This window comes from Molossus molossus, unplaced genomic scaffold, assembly GCF_014108415.1.
Source record: "Molossus molossus isolate mMolMol1 unplaced genomic scaffold, mMolMol1.p scaffold_m16_p_12, whole genome shotgun sequence".
NCBI classification, from domain to species: Eukaryota; Metazoa; Chordata; class Mammalia; order Chiroptera; family Molossidae; genus Molossus; species Molossus molossus.
The window spans coordinates 53,827,557-53,850,634 of NW_023425347.1; the positions used below are offsets into that span (position 1 = coordinate 53,827,557).

The following is a 23,078-nucleotide window of genomic DNA, read 5'->3' on the forward strand; positions in this document are numbered from 1 at the left end:
ATCATCAGGGTGAGTCACTGACTTCTCCTCAGATGAATACAATCTAGAGCTATGAAGCAGTACCCAGAACAAAGAAGGGCAAGAATCCCATTGTGCTCTACCTCAACTGAAATACGCCTCTGGGACACTCATCCTGAGAAAACAGTATTCATGTGAGTAAGCCCGGGATCATTTGACCAGGATGATGAATTTGAAAAACTGAAGAATCTATAGTGTAGAAGACGTGCTACCTCTAACTATACATAGTTAACATTTGTTAACGTAGACTACTGGCCAGACACTCTTCTAAATATTTTACTGCCTTAATTTATTTAATGTTTATAAGAATATTTGACATAGGTACTGTTATTATTATTTCTATTTTACAGATAAGGAAAGCGAGGCACAAAGAGGTTATATAATTTTTCCCAAGGTCACATAGTCACCAACTCTGTAAGTTTGGCTCCTATTTTCAACGGGAACAAGAAATTAGGTGTTACATACATTATTTTGCTATGGCAGAAAAAAATAAAAACCAGAGAGCATGCTTTAGAGGAGTGAAATATGATTCTATCCTAAAAACTTAACAATTTACATCATTTCAAAAGCATATTGCTGCTTTCTATGTCCCTGATAGCTTTCCATCAGGCATCTATCTATCTATCTATCTATCTATCTATCTATCTATCTATTTTTTTTTTTTTTAAATCCTCACCCGAGGATATTTTTCCATTTTTTGTACAGACAGAGTGGGAGGGAGAGAGAGGAAGAGAGAGAGAGAGAGAAACATCGATGTGAAAGGGGCACATCGAGTGGCTGCCACCCTCACGACCAACCAGGGCCGGGGACAAACTGCAACCGAGGTACATGCCCTTAGCGGGAACCAAACCGGGGTCTCTCCGGACCGCAGGTCAACGCTCTAACCGCTGAGCCAAACCGGCCAGGGCTATCTATCTGTCTTAATCCTCACCCAAGAACATTTTTTCTATTTATCTTCAGATAGAGTGGGAGGGAGAGAGAGGGAGAGAAAGGGAGAGAGAGAGAGAAACATCGACATGCGAGGGACACATCAACTGGTTGCCTCCTGCACGACCCTGACCAGGGCCAGGGCGAACTGCAACCAGGGTACATCCCCTTGGCCAGAATCAAACCCACAACTCATTGGTCCACAGGCCAATACTCTACCATTGAGCCAAACTGGCCAGGGCCATCAGGCATATTTTTGAAGCCTTTTGTAGCAAAGGAGGGAGGTGGGCTAATGTGATTGACACTTTTCCTTCCATTTCAGTGAGGTTACTAGCATCAGCCTAGTCCCATATGGGTGGGTTGAAGTTAGAGCATTTATCCTCCTGGAATCTTAAAGTGTAGGTAGAAAATCTAGAATAACTAGAACCTGATTTACACAACCTTCTAAGTTAATCAAAACGGATTGCTTCGTTATGCTTTTCAAAGACATGCAATGAGTTTTTGAAAGTATTTTAATTTCATTTATTCTTCCATCCATGGAAAAATGCCTCTGGACAATAAAAATTTATTGAGCACCTTCCATATATATAATTTTGTATCTGATTCCATCTTTAGCTACCTATTGTGCACTCTAATTATGAAAAAATTTCAGCTCAGAAAATATAAATGATTTGCCCAAATTCCCGTAACTAGGAAGAAACAGAGCAAGGCCTGGAACACAGGTTTGTCAAATCTTGCTTTCCCCAGCGTACTCTACTTATTCCCTGAGAAAATCCGGCAGACAAATATATTTCACAAGTAATTTCAATAACAGGATTTTCTATCTTGTATCTTGGGTCATTAGCTCAACAAACATAGCAGGGCACTCCTTTCGCTTGGGGCCAGCAGAGTATTGACAAGGGATACAAAGAATCAAAAAGAAACAAAACAGAATGCATTGTCCTGTCTTGAGGGGGCTCGGTGTTGAGTGGGAGACAGGTCTGAAAACGGATCTAGTGAGAGAAGCTGAGAGTCAACCTTCTGCAACATCCATTCTTCACCTCTTCCACTTAACAGGGGTTGTGCTGTCACTGACGCCCAGATTTATTCCAAAAAATGCTTGAGCATAGACTGTGAGCCAGACATGCTGCTAGGCGTTGTGGAAACAGGGCATGACTCCCGCCCTCCCCGAGGTTAAAGTTGCCTGATTTCATGCCAACGTTCTGGCCTGACTCTTCCTGAGATTTCCATGTAGGAAACTAGAGAAACCGTGGAGTCATATTTCACTTGGATGTTAGGTTAGAAGTCAATGATACAGATAAAAATAAACTATCAACCAAATTACTGTTGAAAAGAGCTATCCTAGACATGGCACGTAGTATCTCAAAGCATCCGGAAGGGCCGGTTTTATGAATCCTCATTGTTGTGACAGACCACTTTTTATTTGTTTTTACTTTTACCAGAGCACCAGACAACATAATTGCCTTGCTTTGAGGGTACATGCTTTGCAGTAAAAACATATCTTTAAAATCTCATTCAGCAAACACAGGGAGAGGCATGCAGGAGCTGAGGCCGAGTGAGGAAGTAACACTTTTGTGTGTTTCACACTCACTCCAGGGCTAGCACTCGGGGCTCTGGACTGTGGGGAGACAGGAGAGTTGCCTGGGCTGAAGCAGGAGACCCGGAGAGAGGTCTTGGGCAGCAAAGGGCCTGGTAGAATTGCTCTATCAAAGATATGAAGAAGAATGTGTGCCCTTGTGTGGATGCGGTAAAATTTGAGGGAAAGGTAAAAAAAAATAATAATAAAACAGGCAGGTCTGGTAAGATAACTACTCAAGACTCCAAGTTCCAAGTTCCAAGCCCTGAGCAGAGCCAGAGGGCGTCACTCAGACAGCAGTGCAGACCTGGCCGAGGGCACGGGGACGGCCGGGCCATGAGGTGGGGTGGCTTGAGTGTCACAGGAAATATTTGATCTTTGTCTTCTCACTAATCTCTCAGAAAGTTTGTGAGTGATCTCCCCATTTGTATCGGGGGAAAATACAATAAGATGGGAAAAGGTTCTGGTATCTGAATTCCTGAGAGAGCAATGTATACATGTAGATTTGCACAAAGTAACTGTTGAGAAACTGGTTTATAAAGTGAGATTTCCCCAAATCATGCTCCACCAACAGAAAACAAATGGTAACCGTGGTGCCAACTCCAGGAAAAAGGACTGAATTTGCTCCTGAGAAGGAGGTTCAGTGAGGTGAAGGATGAAGAGAGAAGAGGAAAGGGGACGAGGCCCCATGGCAGAAAGCAGCATGCTGTCGAATGTAACCCCCCGAGACCCCCGCAGTTCCAATAAAACCCTATAAAAACACGAAATGCTCGGTGTGGGCAGGTTTCTTGAGAAACCCACTGAAGAGGTCACATTTGGCGTCGGAAGAGTTAGGGTAACAGAGAGCTAGCCCACATGGAACTCCGCCCTGAACTTCAGACTCAGACATCTGACTGCCTCCTCCACTTCTTTAACCCAAATGTGCTCCTCCCCGAATGCTTCCCCAGCCCAGGAAATTCGCCGCCATCCGATAGGCGGCCCAGGTCACGTCCTTGGGATCTTCCTTTCCTGTGCTGCCACTTTCAAATGCATCAGCCAATTCTGTTGGCTCTGCCTAAAAATGTGTCCCGAACCTTCCAACTCTCAACACCTCTGTCTCTTGTCTCTGGTCACTTCAGAATACCATTGTAGTAGCCTCCTAACTGGCCTCCCTAACTCCACATATACAATATAGTTTATTCTCCTCACAAAATAACCTTCTGGAAATGTAGATCCGGTCATATCAGCCCCCTGCTTAAAACTGTCCAGTGACTTCTGAGAGTCCTTACAGTAGCCTAAGGACGCTCTGTGACGGGGCTGCCAACCTTATTTCCTGCTCCTCTTTCTCCCCTGACTTCTTTCTGTTTATTGAAGTTGACAAACCCACTTTATATGTTCAGAGTCCTTATAATTGCTGTACCCCAGTCTGGGCCATTAGTAACGGGTGAAGCTGGGATTCCAAGCCAGGCAGCCGAACCCCAGAGCCATTGCTCTCAGCCACTGTCACTAGCCAACCCCACAGCACGGACCACACCATCCCGTGCTGTATTGTTTATCTTTTTTGTTTATTTGTTGTTTTTTCCCCCCACTAAAATATAAACTTCATAAGAGCAGGGACTTTGTCGTGTTCATTACACAGTACCTGGCACGAAATTGGCAGTTGAGAAATATTTGTGGAAGGAATGAAGTCAGAGCTGACATCTGTGGAACAATGCCTGACATGCACTTTAGATGCATTATTATTTTTTAAAATGTTTTTTCTTTATTGATTTTAGAGAGAGAGGAAGGGAGAGGGAGAGAGCGATGGAAACATCGATGAGAGAGAACATCAACTGGCCGGCTCCTGCATGCCCTCCACTGGGGATCGGGCCCACAACCTGGGCATGTGTCCTGACCAGGAATCGAACCGGCAACCTCTTGGTGCATGGGTCGACGCTCAACCACTGAGCCATGCTGGCCTGGCAGATGATTCTTTACTAGTCTTTACAAAGACCTCATGAAACAGTTATGATGATTTTTCTCATTTTAATGAGGAAGGAACAGTAACTTTAAAAGTCTAGGTAGTTTCCCACGGTTACCCTGCTAGAAAGTGTAAACGGGGGGGATTTGAACTGAGATCTGTTCACCATCGGACCTAAGTTCTTAACCCCTGGGCTATATTTGCTCTATGACCCCAAGGTCCTGCTTTCTCCTCTCCCTGATCCCTGTGTACCACCTAATCCATGTGTTTGAAGAAATCAGACCTTAAGAAAACAAAAATGTCTTTATAACTGGATAGCACAGGCTGAAACATACAGTCCATTCTTCTGAGATTGGAGAGAAATTTGAGGTGCAGAAAAACTGAGTGGGTGTCTAAGGATATGATCTTGCAGAAAATGCCCTGTCTAGGATACAGGAATCTGTTGGTGAACAACTGTGTGCTCTAGGTTCATTTGTATCCTTCTACTCAGAGTTACATGTCGAAGTTCTAACACCCAGTACCTCAGAATGTGACTTTATTTGGAAATAGGGTTGTTGTAGATGTAATTAGTTAAAGGGAAGTCATGATGGCGTAGAGTGGTCCCTCAAACCAATGTGACTGGTGTCCTTATACAAAGGGGCCATGTGGGCACAGGCCCGCACACAGAGAGAACATGAAGGCAGAGATGAGGGTGTTGCATCTAAAAGCCAAAGTTGGCCAGAGAGTACCAGAAATTAGGGAGAAGCATGGACAGGTTCTTGTGGAAGGAATTGACCCTGATGCCACCTTGACCTTAGACTTCCAGCCTCCAGAACCGGGAGACATGAGTTTCTGTTGTTTATGCCATCCAGCGGTGGCCCTGGCCATGGTGGGTGCACAATGTCTGCCTAGTGGCTGTAAAAGAGAGCTGTGATGGTGAGAACGTTTGAGTCACCCCTAAATTCATACATTGAAATCCTAACCCCTAAAGATAATTTTAGGTGGTGGGGCCTAAGGGAGGTGGAGCCCTCATGAATGGGCTTAATATTCTTATAAAAGAGATCCCAATAGCTCTCTAGTCCTTTCTACCATGGGAGGACACAGCGAGAAGCCACCGGCTATGAACTAGGAAGTGGGCCCTCATCAGAATGTGAACATGCCTTAACCTTGGACTTCCTGGCCTCCACACCTGTGAGAGATGCATTTCCATTGTTTTGAAGCCTCCTAACCTGTGGTTTTTGTTGTTGTTGTTACAGCAGCCCAAATGGCCTAAGACGAAGCCTGAGCTCCAAGCACATTTCTCTCTTCTGGAACAGTGGTTGTCTCCTCACGATTACACATGAGAATTACCTGGGGAGAATTCTAAAACTCTGATACCCAGGGCTCTACCCAAGACCAGTTCAAATGAATGTGAACTGAGGATGGGGCCCAAACATCCATATTTTTAAAAATTGTGACTCTTCAGGTGATTCTCTATAGAAACAGACCTGTAAACATTTATGCATATTTATAGCTGCAGACATTTTAAAAGCCACACCTGTGGCCTGTCTAACCAATGCGCTTTTGTCACTTAATCAGTAAAAGCTCAGAGACGGGAGGGTGCGATCAGAAATCAGGGCTGCCGGCGAAGCCGAGAACAGGCTCTGCAACTAGCAGGCGAGCTGCCTGTGCAGTGCTGGCTCGTCTCCAATTGCCTTTCTGAAGAAATACAGTTTACTGGGTGACTTCTTCTAGAGCAGACCCTCTTACTGGTTCATAAACCACTAACCTGTGGTGAAAATATCAGGGGCCACCCACTGGTTCTTATTTGCAAACTTCCTCCACACACATGCGCGCGCGCACACACACACACACACACACACACACACACACTTCTCAGCATAAGCTTTTTTTAAAGCTGACTTTAACAAGGCATTTAAGTATTTTGCTTATGAGATTCACACAATTCTTTCCAGAAAGAAAAGCTTAGTCACATGATCGATAGGAGACTCCATGGGTCATCGAGGAAACGGTGTCAACCAGCGCTCTGTGGACTCTGCTTGAGGACTCTTTGCACCTCAGAGTCTTCACGTGGCAAATGACCGATGCGACCATCTGACTACATTAAGCTAATGCTCAGTGATTCTATGAGTCACTTTTCTAGAGGACCCAGACAAGCTGGAGATTCCCTTTCTTGATCTAGTAGATAAACTCTTCAGATTCATACAGGGGGTTCGTTTTCCTTCAACAGCTCCCTTCTTGCACCATTGAGCTGGGCGAACAATTGCTAAGAAAAATGTGTCATGTTCCCAGCTAGGGGACTTTTTGGACACAGATTCTGAAACTGTGGTTGTGATGTTGGCCAGGCAAAGTGGTTGGTTTTCTTTGTGGGGTGGGATAGGAGAGAGGAGAGAAATGATTTGCTTTTGATACATCAGAACTTACCCGAAATAATTGGGCCTACAGTCTAATCTAATCATGCTTTTGTTTATTCACCTCATAGAAAAGTTTCTTAAGAATGCATTTGAACACAATATATAATAATAATAGTACTATAACATACATTGTGAGAAACGTTTGAAAACAATAAAATGTCCACCTGAAATAATGCAGTGCTCATAGACATACAAACCCATTGGTCATGCACATTTGTGCCATTTCTTTAACTATGAGTCACAATGCTAAACTGAAAGCATGAAATATATTTTACAGACGGAGACTGAAGTCAGTAAGAGGCCTAACAAGTGTTATCAGAAGCTTCACATTTGCATAATTTACTACATCAGTTCACATTTTTATTCTAAAATTCACATTGTTTTATTGTTTTCTTTTTGTAATTAATTGGAACACGACATTCCCGCTTCCTGGCAGGCAGGCGGCTTTCTTTTCAAAGTCAGTAGTTTGGGAACACTCAGAAGAACCATCTGTGCGCAAATGTAGTGTTGCTTTTTAAACCGAAGCCACAATTATAGTAGAGCCCAGTTATAACCCAACTCCTGCGTACGCACACAGATTCGGATAGAACACGGGTGAAAACCACATCCTGTTGCCCCCATCCCTATCAAACTATACAAAAGTAAAAGCTCAGTATAAACCATTTCGTATCTAATGTGAGAATCCTGTTTCCAAAACTGGTTTGTAAAGGGGATGCGCAGTATTAGCGACTGAGACGAGAAAGGGCAGACCTCGGCGCCAACGCCCAGGGCCCTCCCCGGCCCGCGGGCCGTGTGTCTCTCTCAGCGATGTCCAGGTTATATAATACACAATACAAAACGTTACAAGAAAAGTTGCAACTCTTAGGCAGAGTTTTCTACACAAATTTAACACCACCATTGGCAGGCAATGTTAGATATATAAATTAATAACTTACAAAACATTACATTATATACAGTAATAAATACACGGTTATAAACAGAAACGGAGGTGTGAGCGCTGAAGGCAGTGCACGAGGAAGATGGCAGCACTGAATGGAAAATGACGTGACTGGGTGTGGGCGTGGAGGGGGACAGGCAGGGACAGGGCAGGACGGGCTGCGGACGCCCAGGGGTGTGGGTTCAGGACACAACAGGACGCCCTGCCTTGTTACGCTGAATTCTGCAGACTGTTACTGTTACACTACTCCCTCTTCCTACCCTTTAGTTTGTTCAACTTTATCCTGTTGACAGCAAACATATAAAACTCCAGAGGAGAAAATATACTGTTCAAAGCAGGCAAACAGAGATAAGTTGTAAGGGCGACCGTGGAGCCGGAAGGGACAACAGGGGAAGAAGGAGAGTGTGGTTAGAAGCATATCCTTTCTATTTGCAAAAGGAACTGTAGTGAAATGAAAGATATTGCCCAAGAAAGAAGGAAGACCGTTTTCTTTCCTTTTTTTTTTTTTCCCAGAAAGAGTCAAAAAAGTGTACTATATCAACTTCAAATGCTTATCTGTGTAGCAGTTGATACTACACTCTAGGTATTCAACAGGCGTTTTTAAAGACGTGAAAATGTTTTACAAAAAAGGCACACAGGTTGGCAGACAGAAGGACAGGTGAGCAGATTTATAAATGAACGTATTATTTAGCTCAGTCACTAGTGGGGACAGATTCCCGAAACTTAGTGCAGAAAAATCTCTCAGTTTTGTGTCTTCTATTTTCAAGCCATTTAGTCGTGATCTGAACTTGGCATCCAGGACCACATAAAGCTTCAGCTCTCCACCAAGCTTGCAAGCAAGGCAAGTCAACCGTGGGATTTCCTGAGCTGCTATTTGCTTCACGGTCTTGCGCTCTGGCTCCAAACTCAAGTAACTGGGAAAGCCATATGGCCCTTGTCCTGTGCAGGCCTCGGCCCCCAAGGTGGGATGGCCCTGCCATACAGCTGGCATGCTTGTCAAGGGTGGAATGTTCATCTCCACACAGAGAGGGAGATTATGTGTCGATCGGGGACTTGTCCTCTGTAGTAATGTCTACATCATTCTCTCCCAGAGAATCCCTATTTTCTGGGTCGATCACACAGAGTGTCTTTGTGCTGCTGAAATAGTTGTGGCCTTCTCCCTCTTTTTCAGGACCTTCAGAATCCTCCTCTTCCAGGGTCAGTTCAAACTGAAACTTCTCCATCAGCCCCTGGCAGTCTCTGTTCTGCTCATCCAGGGGTGGGGAGGGGCTCTGGGGGATCATGCTCTGATACCAGTTCCTGTTATCTTCTAATGTATCCAGAATGTCCTGAGCATCAGGCTGTACCAGATCGGCCCAGGTCTCCCACAGTGGATGGACAATGTAGTCAATGAAACCAACCTGGGGAAAAATAAGGTTACACACCTGTTATTATTATGACTGGGCCTTGCAAAAAGGCTGTGCTGGTTACCACGCAAAGATAAAGTAACAACAACCCAAGAGAGATCAATAATAACAGATTCCATCATTTCAGCACATTCTACATGGTACGTCCTGCACTGGATGCAACATACAAGCGATTGCTCTTAATCCCGCAAATAAGTATTGTTATCCACTATTTACAAAGGAGGAAACGAAGACTCACTGAGATTAAATATCTCGACAGAGGTCACAGAAGCAGTAAGTAGTGAAGCTGGCACTTGGTCCCAGCTCTGTCTGATTTCAAAGCCTGTGTTCGTCTCACGTCTCACTATAACTGACAACTTTTTCTTTTCCGTGCACCAGATAAGAAGTCTGGATGTAACCCTGGCTGGGAATAACTTTGTCACTACTTGGATTCTGTGAGTCATTCTCAGAAGAAGGAAGCCCCAGGTCTAATGAGTTCTGACTCAACATTCTTTCCCTGGTAACTTGAAAATATGCTGTTGTTCCAAAATGAAGGGGAGCCAGCCCCTGGCTACTCTGAAATTTCTCAAGTTCTGAGGAATGCTTTTGGTTTGTAGATGAGTTTGGTAGAACATCTGAAAATACTCCAAGCTCCTAAACCAACAAAAATCCCCTCTGTGGACACATCTGCAATTGTAGGGCCCACAGTCATTTCCATCAGGAGAAAGAAGGGAAAATAAAAACAATTAAGCAGTTCCTGTGCTAGGGTTCCTGTGAATAAATATGAGGCTTATGGCTCTGCTATGGTTTACACAGGGGCTATGCATCCTGCTTGAGCTGCCGCTGTGGCCTTGTGCTGACCTCTTCATTGTGGGACAAACAGGAAACCCTGGGGGTGGGGACAGGTTGAGAGAAAGAATAGGCACCAGTTAAATTAGAGAATGGAATTCCCCTGTCATGGTCTGGGGAGCTGGAGAGATGCTGGGTTGGGATTCAGAGGGTGATGAGCAAGGGCAATGTATGCAGGCATGGACACTCTGTAGCTACCTTTCTACACAACTAGAAACTTCCCTTGATTAACATTCTAGTTTTTGGCCATTCATTTAATAAATCAAAATTGTACCATGCCAAAGAATCTTACTCATATGTGACTCTTTTGCCATCTATCTATCTATCTATCTACCTACCTACCTACCTACCTACCTACTATCTATCTATCTGGCATCACCTTTCTCTGGTGCTTCCCTAGCTTTAACAAATAGAATTCACATGAAAAACAGGGCATCTCTAATCTGCATTGGTTTTAAGAACTAGACTGCAGATGATTCAGATATTTCGCTTCCACCCACTCCTTTACCTCCCTTTTTCTTCTCTCTGTGTGTTTATTAGACTTTAGAGACTATTTTCAAGGTGTTTTCCAGGGACCTCAAAAAAACATGCTCAAGGTGTTGGAGAAAACTGAATCAGCTGAACACAATGTGGTCATTTCCTTTCTTCATTTGTTTTGCTTCTGCTAAATGCTCAGCAGTTTTTGAAAGGTGGCCTCTATTTGCTTATGTCCTCGGTCCTGGCAGAGCTCTACAAATCCGAAGAGCACCTAATCAGGGGCTTTATTGCCAGATTATTCAGACAGGGGTCACCAGAGCCGACCACAATGTCATGGCCCCGGTGGACTTGTCCACAGTGAAGGAGACTGAACAGCTTTGGGTGGAGGGCAGAGGAGCTACTAAAGAGCTGGTGACATGGAGCAAAAGGACAACTTCTTCACCTGATACACTGGGGAAATGTATGTTGTGTCTATCTCGCAAGGCTGTGGGGAGGTTCAAACAGGATAATGTACGGAAAAATGTGTGGAAAACTGCATAGACATGATAGAAATATTTTTAAAATCACTGTTGTTAATAAAAGGGCCTATACTATCTTGTTCTAATTAAGGCTTTTTGAACTGTCCCTAAATCAATGCTATTGTGCATTTTTATAGCATATTAGACTTTTAGAGCATTTGCACAGTGTTAAACTCATTTGCTTAGTTTTTTTTGAAGAAGCAACAAAATAACTGCAAAGGTACTATACAGATATTATATGTATATGCAAATTTGGGGTAGCAGGTAGTGAGGAAAGAGGATAAACTTGAACGAAAATTACTCTGAATATTTTTGTGATAAAGACTATGGACAACCTATAGACTTATTCTCAACCATGACCACCTGGCCTAAGCCATTGTGGTCCTGAAAAAACAACATTTCACCAGGCCCTAAAGCCTTTGTAGGGATATTGACACTTTCTAGTGCCACATTCTCTGCAGCTAGAGCTATCTGGGACATTTCTGCATCCCCTGCCTCCAGCGTATTGTCCCAAGTCCTCAGTCCTCAGGCAATTTGTAGCTTTGGACACAATCAGTTGTCAGCATGTTCTCAGAGTGTAGATGTAGCATTGGGAGGGGGCACAGGATGGAGCTTGGACTATGAAGTAGAAGAGATTTGTAGGAATAAAATTTACTCCCTCTGGTGCTTGATTATGAAGATACAGCAAAAATGGGGTGTAGGGAACAAGAGTAGAGACCCTGGGTAAAGACAGAGCTAGGAGAAATTTGGGTGGATGAGCTGGAGGCGGCCTCAGTGTCCAGTTCAATCAGCTGGATTTGCTAAGATCATAGACAACTGTCTAAATTGTTTGAGGCTACACAGTTCAAACTTTGGTGGGTTCTGACGATTGCTTTATCTCCGCCCTATAAAATCGAGTGTAATGGAGAAGGCAAATGAGTCATGAGTATAATGGAACTAAATGGGTAGTTGCATCCTTATAATTTCATATATATATATATATAAATGAAAAGAACTCGATAGAACCCTCCAGTTCTACAATCAGCAGAGCTTACAAAAAAACTTTGAAAACCTTGCATTAGCTACCTGGGATTTTTCCACAGAAGCTGTGTGCTTATCACACATTGGGCTAATCTCCATTCCCCTCTCCCGTTCTTTGTCTCCCTGCTGGAAAAATTCCTCCATGATGCGGTCTGTCCATTGCCGATACAATTCCAAGGACTTGGTGGGGTTGCTCAGGTCTGCACAGTGTACCATGTTGCGAAGGACCTGAAATCAAGTTTTGGAAATCCCATAAAATTAGGTGTAAATACTAACAGAACATCTTATCCCTCTTTTACTAGTACACTTGGTACCAAACCCAAGAACATTTTAGTTGCATTATAATTATGGTGTGTGTACCAAAAAAGCAGAATTACAATGGTGCTGGCCAGAATTGGTTATTTACCATTTATAGGAGTCCCAAAAGGGAAAATGTGTGTCTTCTTAAATTGATGGTCATTGAATATAAAAACTGGAAAGGACATTAGAGGTCAGATGCTGCCACCATTTCCTTTCCTCAGTTTGGAAAAAAATGCAAAGAATTAGTCCAAGTAGATCTCTTCATATTTTCCACTTGTGGAAAGAGACAGCTGATGGCAATTTGTATAACCAAAACAGACTTAACAAACTGCGAGTCAGTGGGGTTTATATCCAAACATGAGCTTTTGGGACCAGCAGTCACGTACACCCTATTACAAATAGATCTTACCATTTATTTTTAGAACTAAGCAATTCGATAAATAGGGTTATGTTTTTCCTCAGAAATTAGATAATAAGCTGCAGTTTTTCTTAGTTATTTCTTAGCGTGCTTCGTCTGTCCTTAAAATAAGCCTAAAGCTGTAGTAATAACCTAGGACATGCAACTAAATTGTTTGTTTTCATTTTTTAATTGTGGTTTGGTTTGGCTTTGTGTTAAATCAAAGGCTTTTTTCCCTCAAATACCTGAATACGATCCGTATAGTTGTCCAGCAGAAGAACACCTGAACTTGTAACTTTCTTTGTTTCTACCATCGTCTTCAGGTCTGCCAGCAGGCTCATATGTTTGGACATATCGGTTGCTAACACCTTGGGTAAAGAGAAAATGAAAATGCTCAATGAGCTCAGTTTGTCAGAGAGAATGAGATTTCTCCTCCTGTGACGATAAAAGTGCGTGAGGAAAGTAGAGGGGCTAGAGTCTTACCATGTCGATAACCATTTTCCTGAGTGTCTGCCGCTGCTTCTTGGTGAGATTCTGAAAGATGTCACAGTGCTCTTCTTGCAGCAGTTTGAAACCCACGGCCAGATGATGGTTTTCCAGCACAGATTCATCATTATACATCAAAGCAAGTTCTGAATCTAATAAACAGAAAAAAATGATGACTTCGTAAACAAAGGGGGTATAATTCAAAGGTTGGCATTGCCTTTATGTGAAATCAGATCTAGTTCTGCTCAAAGTTTTAAGAACCAAGATCTACATGCCATTTCCCCTTAAAGAAACAGTTCTTCTTCTGCAAAGAAATAGAATCAGTTTCTAAGCAAAAAAAATGCTTCTCGTAGATATTAGTGCATAAGCCTTCTCTTTGATTAGAATTTATGGTATTGTAAAATCCTTTTTCTCCTTCTTCACTTTATAAAGAATTGACATTAGGTAAAAGCATTCCCAAGTTGCAAAATCCTATTTTTATCTCAGATTGTAATTTCCTTTATGTCTTCACACATTTTGTGCTTTGGAAAAGAATGAACTGAAAATGTCACCAAAGTTTATCAAATGTATTAGGATTTTCAAACTATGTTCACTTTTTTATATGCTTGCTAGCTCTGTCAATTGTGAGTTATGAATTTTCGAAGACGATGATGGTGTGACTGCAAAATTTTGTTTCATTAAAATAATGGAGCTTTTAATAAATATGGTAACAGAACATTAATACTGTTTTAGAACAATCTTGAGGTCAAATTTTCTGCCATCTGTCTCTACACAACAGAGATTGCAATATCTAAGTGTGTCAACTGCAGCTTGCAGCCTGCCTTTCACAAAGAAGAATCAGACAGCTTTCCTTAGGCAGAGCCTGGTCTGCAAAGGAGAATATGGTTGTCAGACTCATGAAATCACACCTTCTCCTAATCAAGAATAATAGCTAAGTGATGGTAATATGTCACTAACTGCACGTGCTGTTACTCACATACCACTGCTTTAACTATGTGCTTTGAGTTACATCCTCAGTGGGACATATGAAGTCATTTCAGCATTCTTGTCCTGCTCACCCTGATCAAAGGTACAGATTTGCAAAATGGCTTTATATGTTGTAGCACTGTAGGTGGCTGGAACAGAAAGACCACTTTTCTGTGTGAAGGTAACTGGCCTATTCATGAGTCGATTCATGACCCTACACTATGTCAGCGGATAGAGCCCACATAGATAAGCAGTTACCCAAAGTTTATGTTCTTTCAAAGGAAGAACAAAGTAAAACAAACAAACAAAAAACAAAAGAACAAGGTACCTCACACCTAGATCACTCAAATATTCTCATGATAAAGTATGACAAGGACTCTTCCACAGCAAGTAGCTCAACCATTTCCATAAAACCATCGGCACTTGATGTTAATCATGACAACAGGAAACCAATATTCTCCCAAGAAAAAATACTTCGATATTCGGCATTTAGAAGTAGTGCGTTAACTGAGAGACTTCATGGATTTTCATTAGCACGGATACCAAACGTTCTGAGCACGACAAAAGCTTTGCGTACGGCTTGGGATCCTAACACTGACCAGCTGTGATGTTCACACAAGCCTTCTTCCCGACTATGGGCTGAGCCATTATCAAACCTATGCCGCTGGAAGGGAGTGTGTGAGGCTTTTAATGACCCTTCCTCCTGAATTGTGGAAAGCCATTCCAGTGCTTTTTTCAGACTTATTTCTGTGTGGGGGTTCCCATGCTCAGATCTCATATTTGGGCCTGCTTCCTCAGGAGCGAGGGACACTAGTGGGTCACCATACTCTGTGTGAGAGCCCTGCATCATATTGAAAATCATTCTCACATTATTCCCAAGCCTTTCCTTGTGCTTACTGGATAATTCCACATCTGTTATTCTTTCCTCACATATCGTATTTTCCAAACATTGAGTACTTTTTATGGCTCCCCTCTGACCCCTTGCGAGTTCTCCATGCAGCTCAAAAATTATATTGCCAAACTGGACACAGTATCCAGGAAAGGTCTGACCAGTTTGAGTGGAATGGAAGGATTACCTCATTGTTACTCTTATTATTCTCCATAACGAAAACATGAGGAGAGAAAAAAATTAAGCAGTGACTCAGACAGTGATCTCGGATGACTGTCCTAGTGGTGAACTCACTTGTGTTGATGAGAAACTGGTTGGACACTCCAGGATGATCAACGTCATGGATGGCAGCTGCGAAAATGGCGGCCAGGATTTCCAAGTCCGTGAAGACGGCCTGCAGGGCAAAAGGAGCACATTTAACTCCATGTCCCCTTTGTCTTACTCAGTTTCGTGCTAAAGTCTCCCATTTCAATCTTGTTGGGAGAAGGACTGTTTGTTGATTCTTTAGAATGTCTCATAGACTAATTTAATTAAATGTAGGTCTCATGGGAAAGGAATGATGGCCGGAGCCCATGCCACCCTCAGGCCTACAGGCTGAGGCTCGGGAAGGCATTAGTGCAATGGTCATGGCGAGTGATCGGATGGTACCTGATGTCTGTTTCTTGGCTAAGTGGTATGGCAAAACGGTGCTTGTGTAACACAAGCACGTACGAGTCAAAGAAGTGAATCAGACTGGCTGTGCTCTGAGATATAACAAACTTCTATGTTTCCAGGTGGCGTAACTTAGAAAACAAAGGCCAAATTCCAGACTTATAAAACTGGCAGTAAATTATTTCCCAAAGCTACATTTGTTGTGTGGTCAGAGGGCTTCATATATTCATTCATCCATTCATTTAGTACCTATCCACTGAATGCTGACTACAGGCAAGATCTGAGAATATTTCTAAGAGCAATCTAATGCCCACTGCTCAACTCCTTCATGCCATGTCATGAAGCCTCCTCTTACATTGGTACACAATGATTTAAACCTAGTATTATTTGGGTATATATTCCTTCTGGCTAAAATGTTTTTCTCTATCTGAACTGTCTTTCCTTCTCCTCTTTGATTACCTAAATCTTCTGACCCTTCAAATGCCAGCTCAGTTTCCTCCTCTCCCACGAAGACCAATCTGCTCACTTTCAGACACACTGAACTCTCTTCTCTAAACATCCGTGGCACGCGTGGACAATTTCTGTCCACACTGTGGGTATATTATCAACAATAGTGGAGAGCTGATAAACAGTGTCGGTCTACTCTGATTCTTATACAGAACATTTTCTTAAGGGGAATAGAACAGCCTTAGCTCCATCTCACTTTCCCAAGTCTTCTTGGAAAATATGGAACCCAAGCAATAGTGCTGTGGTCTGTTTAATCTTCCTTCACCTTCCAAAGTGAACCTGTAAAGGTGGAGTTGGATAAAGGCTGGCCAGTCCCTTCTTGCAGTGAGCCTGCTCATTTCAGAAGCACCCGACCACCACGGCTATATGCCAAGGAAGAACATGGTCTGCCGGGCACATTGCTGCTAATATTGGTACATGCAAATGCAGTAATCTGTTGAAGGAGTCACAGACACCTTTTAGCAAGATATTTAGCAATCTCAGTTCTAGATTTTCAGTTACTTCTTCTTCATCCCATAGAATAAGTTTTATGAATGCTTGGAAAATAAGCCTATGGATGCTTATTCCTAACAGGAACTATGTAGACCATTTTTTATTGTGCTTCTGTGCTATCCCTCACAATGCTTGGGATGGTGTGGGCAGCTCAGATCAGGACATGCCCATTGAGGATATACTATATGCCAGTTACTGAACTAGACACTCATTAGATAAAAGAAATACAAATAAAATAAAATAAAGCGTCTTGTTAATTGCTAGATAATTAAACAATTTTTAATTGTAAGCAATATAAAGGGAAGGTTACTCTGATATTAATAACCCAATTGATAGATGCTACACATAATTAAGAACCAGTTCAAGAGTAGGCAATCATCTAATTACATTATTTCAGCAAATATATTACATGTTGCGTGGTGCTTTTAAAAGAGGATGGGCAGGTATGCAGAAGAGACCGTAACTACTCACATCTAACGCTGGTGTTGAAAGAAGAACATGGGTTGACTGGGCTACATCAGCAGCATGTAGACTGTTATGATATGCCACATCAGAATGGTAATGGTCTTCTAAAGTCATCATGTAGGTTACAAAGGTATCCGAGGAGATTTTGAATGTCTTTAGGAGGTCTCTTTCCTATATTGTGAAATGGATTAGAAAATAAATAAGTGGATGTCCAAAAATGAAGAAAAGCTAAATCAGAAAAGTAAATTGAGATAGAAAAAGTCATAGTCAATCACAGGAAGAGCCAACATTCTCTCCTGTGCACTCACCTGAAATATGGCATACATGATGCACGTTAAGGGCCTATTGTGTGAATATCCAGCCACACTGAAGATGTTAAGGCCCCATTTGTTCAGGTCTTCCAGCTCCTGTAATCAAAATCAGAAGAATTAGGAATAAAAACAGTATTTTTTGCATACCTCATTATTTTTATTTTAATCCTCACCCAAGGATATTTTTTTCCACTTTTATCTTCAGATAGAGTAGGGGTGGGGTTGGGGGGGGGCGGGGAGAGAGGGAGAGAGAGAGAAAGAGAGAGAGAGAGAGAGAGAGAGAAAGAGAGAGAGAGAGAGAGAGAAACATTGATATGCTTGTATTGTTAAAACTTGAACTATTGATTGGCTGCCTCCTGCATGACCCTGACCAGGGCTGGGGACCTAACCGCAACCGAGGTACGTGCCCTTGACCGAAATCGAACCTGCAACTCTTTGGACCGCGGGGCGATGCTCTACTGCTGAGCTAAACTGTCCAGGGCTTTATTTACTTTTTGGACAATGGCTGGCTAGGTCTTTTGAATGTCTATTTAGAGCATTCTACTTATATGAAAAAGTTAAAATGGAATGATCTAGGAGGTTAGGTGTCTTCATTCTAGTTCCAAATTTCTGCATATTTCATTTATAAATTTAGTTGCTGACTTATATTTGCCTCTTCAGTCCTCAACCAATGTGCTCACAGGTAGCTGCAAGCGATTAGAGCTAGAAAACCATCTCAGAGTTACTCCTCTACCATGAGGGAGCAGGTCAGAAAGACTGAGCTGCTAGAATATGCATAAATTGACCCTAACTTCATGAAGAATGCCAGGCAGGTATTATATCCCACAGTTCTTGGGCCACAGATAAACCTGGAAGAAACAGCCTTCAGTCCTGTGTTGTGGAATTATTCTAAGATGATCGGATTACAGGAATAATTTATTTCATTTTTAATTACTGTCTGGAGTGAGGGTTCTAGGCTTTCCCTAGAGGCTTGGCCCAATGTGTAATCAACGTTACTTTAATATCTTTCAGAAGGCCTCACTGAATGTCCTCTTGCTCCCAGCAAGCTCATTCATTCTCACAAGGCGGAGAGGACCTGAGCAGTCACCTCTGCATCCCTAGCACACGTGCAAACTGTGCCTTCCTCCACAGTCGGGGCTGGGGCTCAAGTTGGTGCTGTCAATTTCTCTCCCTTCTCCGGCTCTGCCAGTCAGCTCAGATTTTCCCACTGGTCTTTGGCATACAGTCCCCCCAAATGTCCTCTGGGATAATTCAATTCCCCCCACTGGCCTCCCCTTGGGTTCTTTCAGTATGCCTTCCATAGGATTCTCATTCATGAGAAAATATCCATTTATGAATCCAATTTAGGGTGAAAAAAATGGCCCTTTGGTATAAAAAAGGGGTCTTTTATTAGGTGCCCGTCAGCCCCTTTATCATACAATTTAATAATAAAGCCAAAGCGATCACTCCTGTTTCCTAGCAGGCAGTTACAGGCGTCGGCCTGCTGTGCAGCAGACAGCTGCATACCCCCACAGTGCATACCCACCTTGGCCAGATGATCTTCATTTTCCGTGTTGACTCCAAAGCGCGAGATGCTTGTATTGTTTAAGCTTGAACTGTGCATCAGTTTCTTCACTCCGCTTATCTGTGTCATGAGCTGTTGCTTTTTCTTTTTCTCTCTGTCTTTCTGGGTGGGAGATGGAATCTCCACATCGTTCTGCTTATCTGCAACAAAGGGATATGTTTTTCAGTCCATGGGTGTCAATGAGAACCCACTGCAATACGCAAAACAACTTCTAAGCATTGTCAATGAACTTTGCATCTTATAAAAAACCATCATGCATTATCTCACTTGATCTTCAGGACAATTCTGTGAGGTAGGTGGGAAAAACATGTTGCTTCATTTTGTTGCTGAATAAGCTGAGGCCCAGAGGAGCTCAATAATTTGTCTAAGAAGTGGCAGAGGTAGGACTCAATCTCAAGTCTTCTGTTTGCTGTGTAATTTAGGAAAATTACTCTTGTATATTTTTAAGGCGGGGCATCAATATTTATTCACATGTAGATTTTTAAGTTAATAACTTAAATATTTGTGTAATAGAAAACTTTCATGCAACCCAGACCAGGTTACCAAAAACAGGCTCTATGTTCTGCTCATTTTATTATATGTGTATTAATTTTTTAGTTTAATAAATTCACATAACTTTAGCTGGAAATAACTTGTAATTTTAGTTTAGGTAAGCAGAATATATGTTAGAGAAATAATTTGTTTATAATCTTCAAATAATTACTTTAAAGCCTTGGCTTATTACCACCTGAGGTTTAGAGGAAGACTATAATTTCAACTTTACTTCATGCCTGTGTCTACTAATTCTATTAAAAAATTATATTAAACAATGCCCCTCATTTGTAACAGGTGTTACATGTATTAAAATATTTATGCTTATTTAATATGTATCGTCTCATTTCATCTTTTAAAAAATTCTGCTACAACAAGGTAATAGTTGCGCTAGAATTACTGAAAAAAAAATAAAACATGTCTATTTGCTCATATAAGCACTTTTTTCTATATCATGTTATTAAAAATATCAGCAATCAAATATCCCATTTCCCTTCACAGGGGGATGTATCCTGAATACTTCTGAAAAACGCATTAACTCTTTCAGGCCACAGGGACACCTGGAAGAGCACCGAGGCGATCATTTATCACGTAGCTTAATAGCTATTTCATCGAACTAAATGGCACTTGTGACTGAAAGAGTTAATGCAGCTTTCGAAAGTGCCTACATTTATCTCTGCTTGTTACAGTGTAAATAAGTACAAATACAACTTCTCCATTTGAGAACAGACATGTTTCCAGTTGGCATGCTGGGATCTAGGCTATTTGCTTTCAACTCCCGCAGATGACGGCATGGTCACATGTTCTCCCCAGAGACCTCTGCCTGCTCACAGGGCCGGGGACAACTCATCAAAGCAAAGCAAAGCAAGCACAGGAAGACAGAGCAGCTGTCATGTACGCCTCCACAGCTGGCTATAGGCTGGAGCAAGGGTGTTCTCTCTTCCCGGCTTCACTAACATCTCTAGGTGCCCACAAGCTCCTAGACTCATCAGCCATACTGTGACTTTTGCTTATGGAGGAATTTTAGTGGTCATTTCAATGAGTTTAGGGGTTTCCAACCTGGTTCAGCATCAGAAGCACTCAGGAAACTTTCAAAAAATACAGATTTATGAGCCCCACCCCGTCCTACTGAATCAGTGCTTTTTAAAAGCTTCCCAAGGGACTCTGATGGTCAGTGCCAGGTTTGGGAACCAGTAATAATACCACACTCTCACTTTTCAGATGAAGTCAGCAACTTGCCTAAGCTCAAAGGGCAATTTATTCAACAGATATTTATTTTCCAATTACTGTGTTCCAGATACAGTGATTTAATAGCATAGAACCCAGGCCTTGAGGTTCCTGTAAAAAATTCTCTTTCTGGTCTCACAATCTCTGGCATTAGAAATGACATATTATGTTACTTTTGAAATTACTTTTTTCTCTGTCACTTCACTCCTAATAATGACTACATTTGCTAAAATGAAAGGTCACAATGGCCCATGTCTTTCTTGACCACGGTTCTTCACCTTTCTTCAGGTCTGGTTAGGCTGTTGGACTCTCCCTGTGGACATAAGAACCTTGAGTGGAACTAGCAGCTTCCCCCTTGGCTTAATTAAAGATCCGCTGCAGGAGTGAGTAATTGAGTGGAACCACTACTGTGTCTGTGTCTGGAACATTACAATAAAGAAGAAAGCCATTATTCACATAGTGCCAATTTGACATTAATGGGTGTTTCCCTATGAGGGCATTGGAACAACTGATAGGTTTCCCTATTCTAAATTTCCTCTGTTAAATGCTTTTTCCTATTCTGAATTTCCTCTGTTAAATGCTTAGCCAGCACAATGTGGAAATAAGCTGCCACACAGACTGAAAAGATCACAATAGACATTTAGTGAATTCACATTTACAGAACGGTCAGATTACAGTGGGGAAACAGAGGACCCACATAAAACAAACTCACAAAACAGATGCAAAAAACCAGTCATGTCAAAAATTCTGCCAATGGCATAATTTGAGGTGCCTTTCTTGCCAGATCATAGCATTTGAGGTGCAAAGTTCCTAAGTTCTTTCCCTTGTATCTTGAAAATTCTGTGTTTTAGTTTTTGAGACAGTGTGTAGGAGATTTAAAAGGATGGTTTTCCTCTGTTTTTAACAATATTAACTAAATTGTAAGACCACATCTAAGTATCTTGCTTTGTCTATGCTCCCTCTCTGTAGGTCCTGCTTTATTTCTTTATACCAGCAACCTGGATCCATGTTGATATAATAGCATCAAGAAGTGCCTGTACTGGTAAATGGTCTCTTGCCTACCTTTTGAATTATCTGGACACCACCCTACAGATGAAATGTAACACAAATTTCACAGGTGCCCGGAGTAAGGAATTGCCTCCCTCTGATGACACATTTTAACATTCCATGACTCTTATTGAGATATTGCTCTTCAAGTGTAACTTAAATTGCTAAGACCTTCTCATTTTGTGCTCACTGAGATGGTTACTACACTCTAACGAGATCTTTTTATATTACTAAAAATTGTTAGTAAACATTTTAATTTCAGGTCCAACAATCCCATTTCCTGAAGATCTTTCTCCAAAAGAATATGATTATTACTTAAATGTGATTTTCTTCTATATGTTCTGAGTTCCTATCACTTCTTTCCTAGTTAAAGAAGTGACAGGATATTTAAGTCTAGGAGTCAAGAGAGCCAAGTTTTAGTTCTGACTCAAGAACATACCAGCCAAGTAATCATGGTTGAATTACTTTGCCCTTCCAGGCCTCAGTTTCCACAACTGTAAAATGAGGGAATTGGATTATAAGGCCATTCAAGTTCCTTGCAGATCCTCCAGGACGATTCACTATGCTCACAAGATAGGACTAAGAGCTCCATGTCCTGTATTTCAGTTTGGAAACAAGCTTTGTTTGTTTGCTTTTTAAGATTGTTAAATTGCAAGTCTACAGTCTATTACAGAGAATTCAGGTTTCCAGGTATGTTTTGCAAGACTGATAAACTCCATCTTTGTAAGAGTCATAGAACGTTAGAGTTGGAAGGGCTCTGGCATGTCATCTGCTCCAATGCTCCCATTTTACAGATGGGGCAACTGATGCACCTACGTTTATATGGTGGTTTTTTTTTTTCCTCCCTATATTTTCCCAAGAACATTTAACATTTTAATCTGTCTGTCCAGTCTGTTTGATCGGGCCAACCTTGTGCATGCACACCCACACACCCCCACACGCTCTCACACACACCAGTCTCCTCATGCTGAGTGTAAGAACTGAGATCCTAACCACCTTCCTCAACGATGTGTTCTTGAGCATTTAATTTTTGAAATAATAAGAAGCCAAATGATTGGTGTTCTTCAAGAGATATGCCTAATAAGCAAATGGAATGTTTGACAGAGAGCTGACATTTGCCTGCTCTCAACCAAATGTTGAGACTGAGGATTCATTTTTATTATCTTATCAGCTTTCTCACTTGATAGTCTTTGATGACCAAAAGAA

The 23,078-nt window shown here is 41.9% G+C and overlaps 1 protein-coding gene across 5 annotated transcripts in view; it reads right to left on the reverse strand.

Annotated features, from left to right (window-relative positions):
• Window positions 1–7,195: 7,195 nt before the first annotated feature.
• PDE4B (phosphodiesterase 4B) overlaps window positions 7,196–23,078 on the reverse strand; it is a 430,432-nt gene continuing 414,549 nt past the window's right edge. For 2 of the 5 annotated variants that reach the window (XM_036257549.1, XM_036257550.1), the window contains 8 exons: window positions 19,029–19,207; window positions 17,501–17,599; window positions 17,199–17,363; window positions 15,372–15,471; window positions 13,220–13,374; window positions 12,982–13,104; window positions 12,085–12,267; window positions 7,196–9,190 (listed from right to left, as the gene is read on the reverse strand). In XM_036257549.1, the coding sequence (XP_036113442.1) occupies window positions 8,825–9,190; window positions 12,085–12,267; window positions 12,982–13,104; window positions 13,220–13,374; window positions 15,372–15,471; window positions 17,199–17,363; window positions 17,501–17,599; window positions 19,029–19,207 (1,370 nt within the window). In that variant the 3' untranslated portion in view covers window positions 7,196–8,824. The remainder of the gene's footprint in view (window positions 9,191–12,084; window positions 12,268–12,981; window positions 13,105–13,219; window positions 13,375–15,371; window positions 15,472–17,198; window positions 17,364–17,500; window positions 17,600–19,028; window positions 19,208–23,078) is intronic. The other 3 variants (XM_036257551.1, XM_036257552.1, XM_036257553.1) reach the window with 2 other exon arrangements.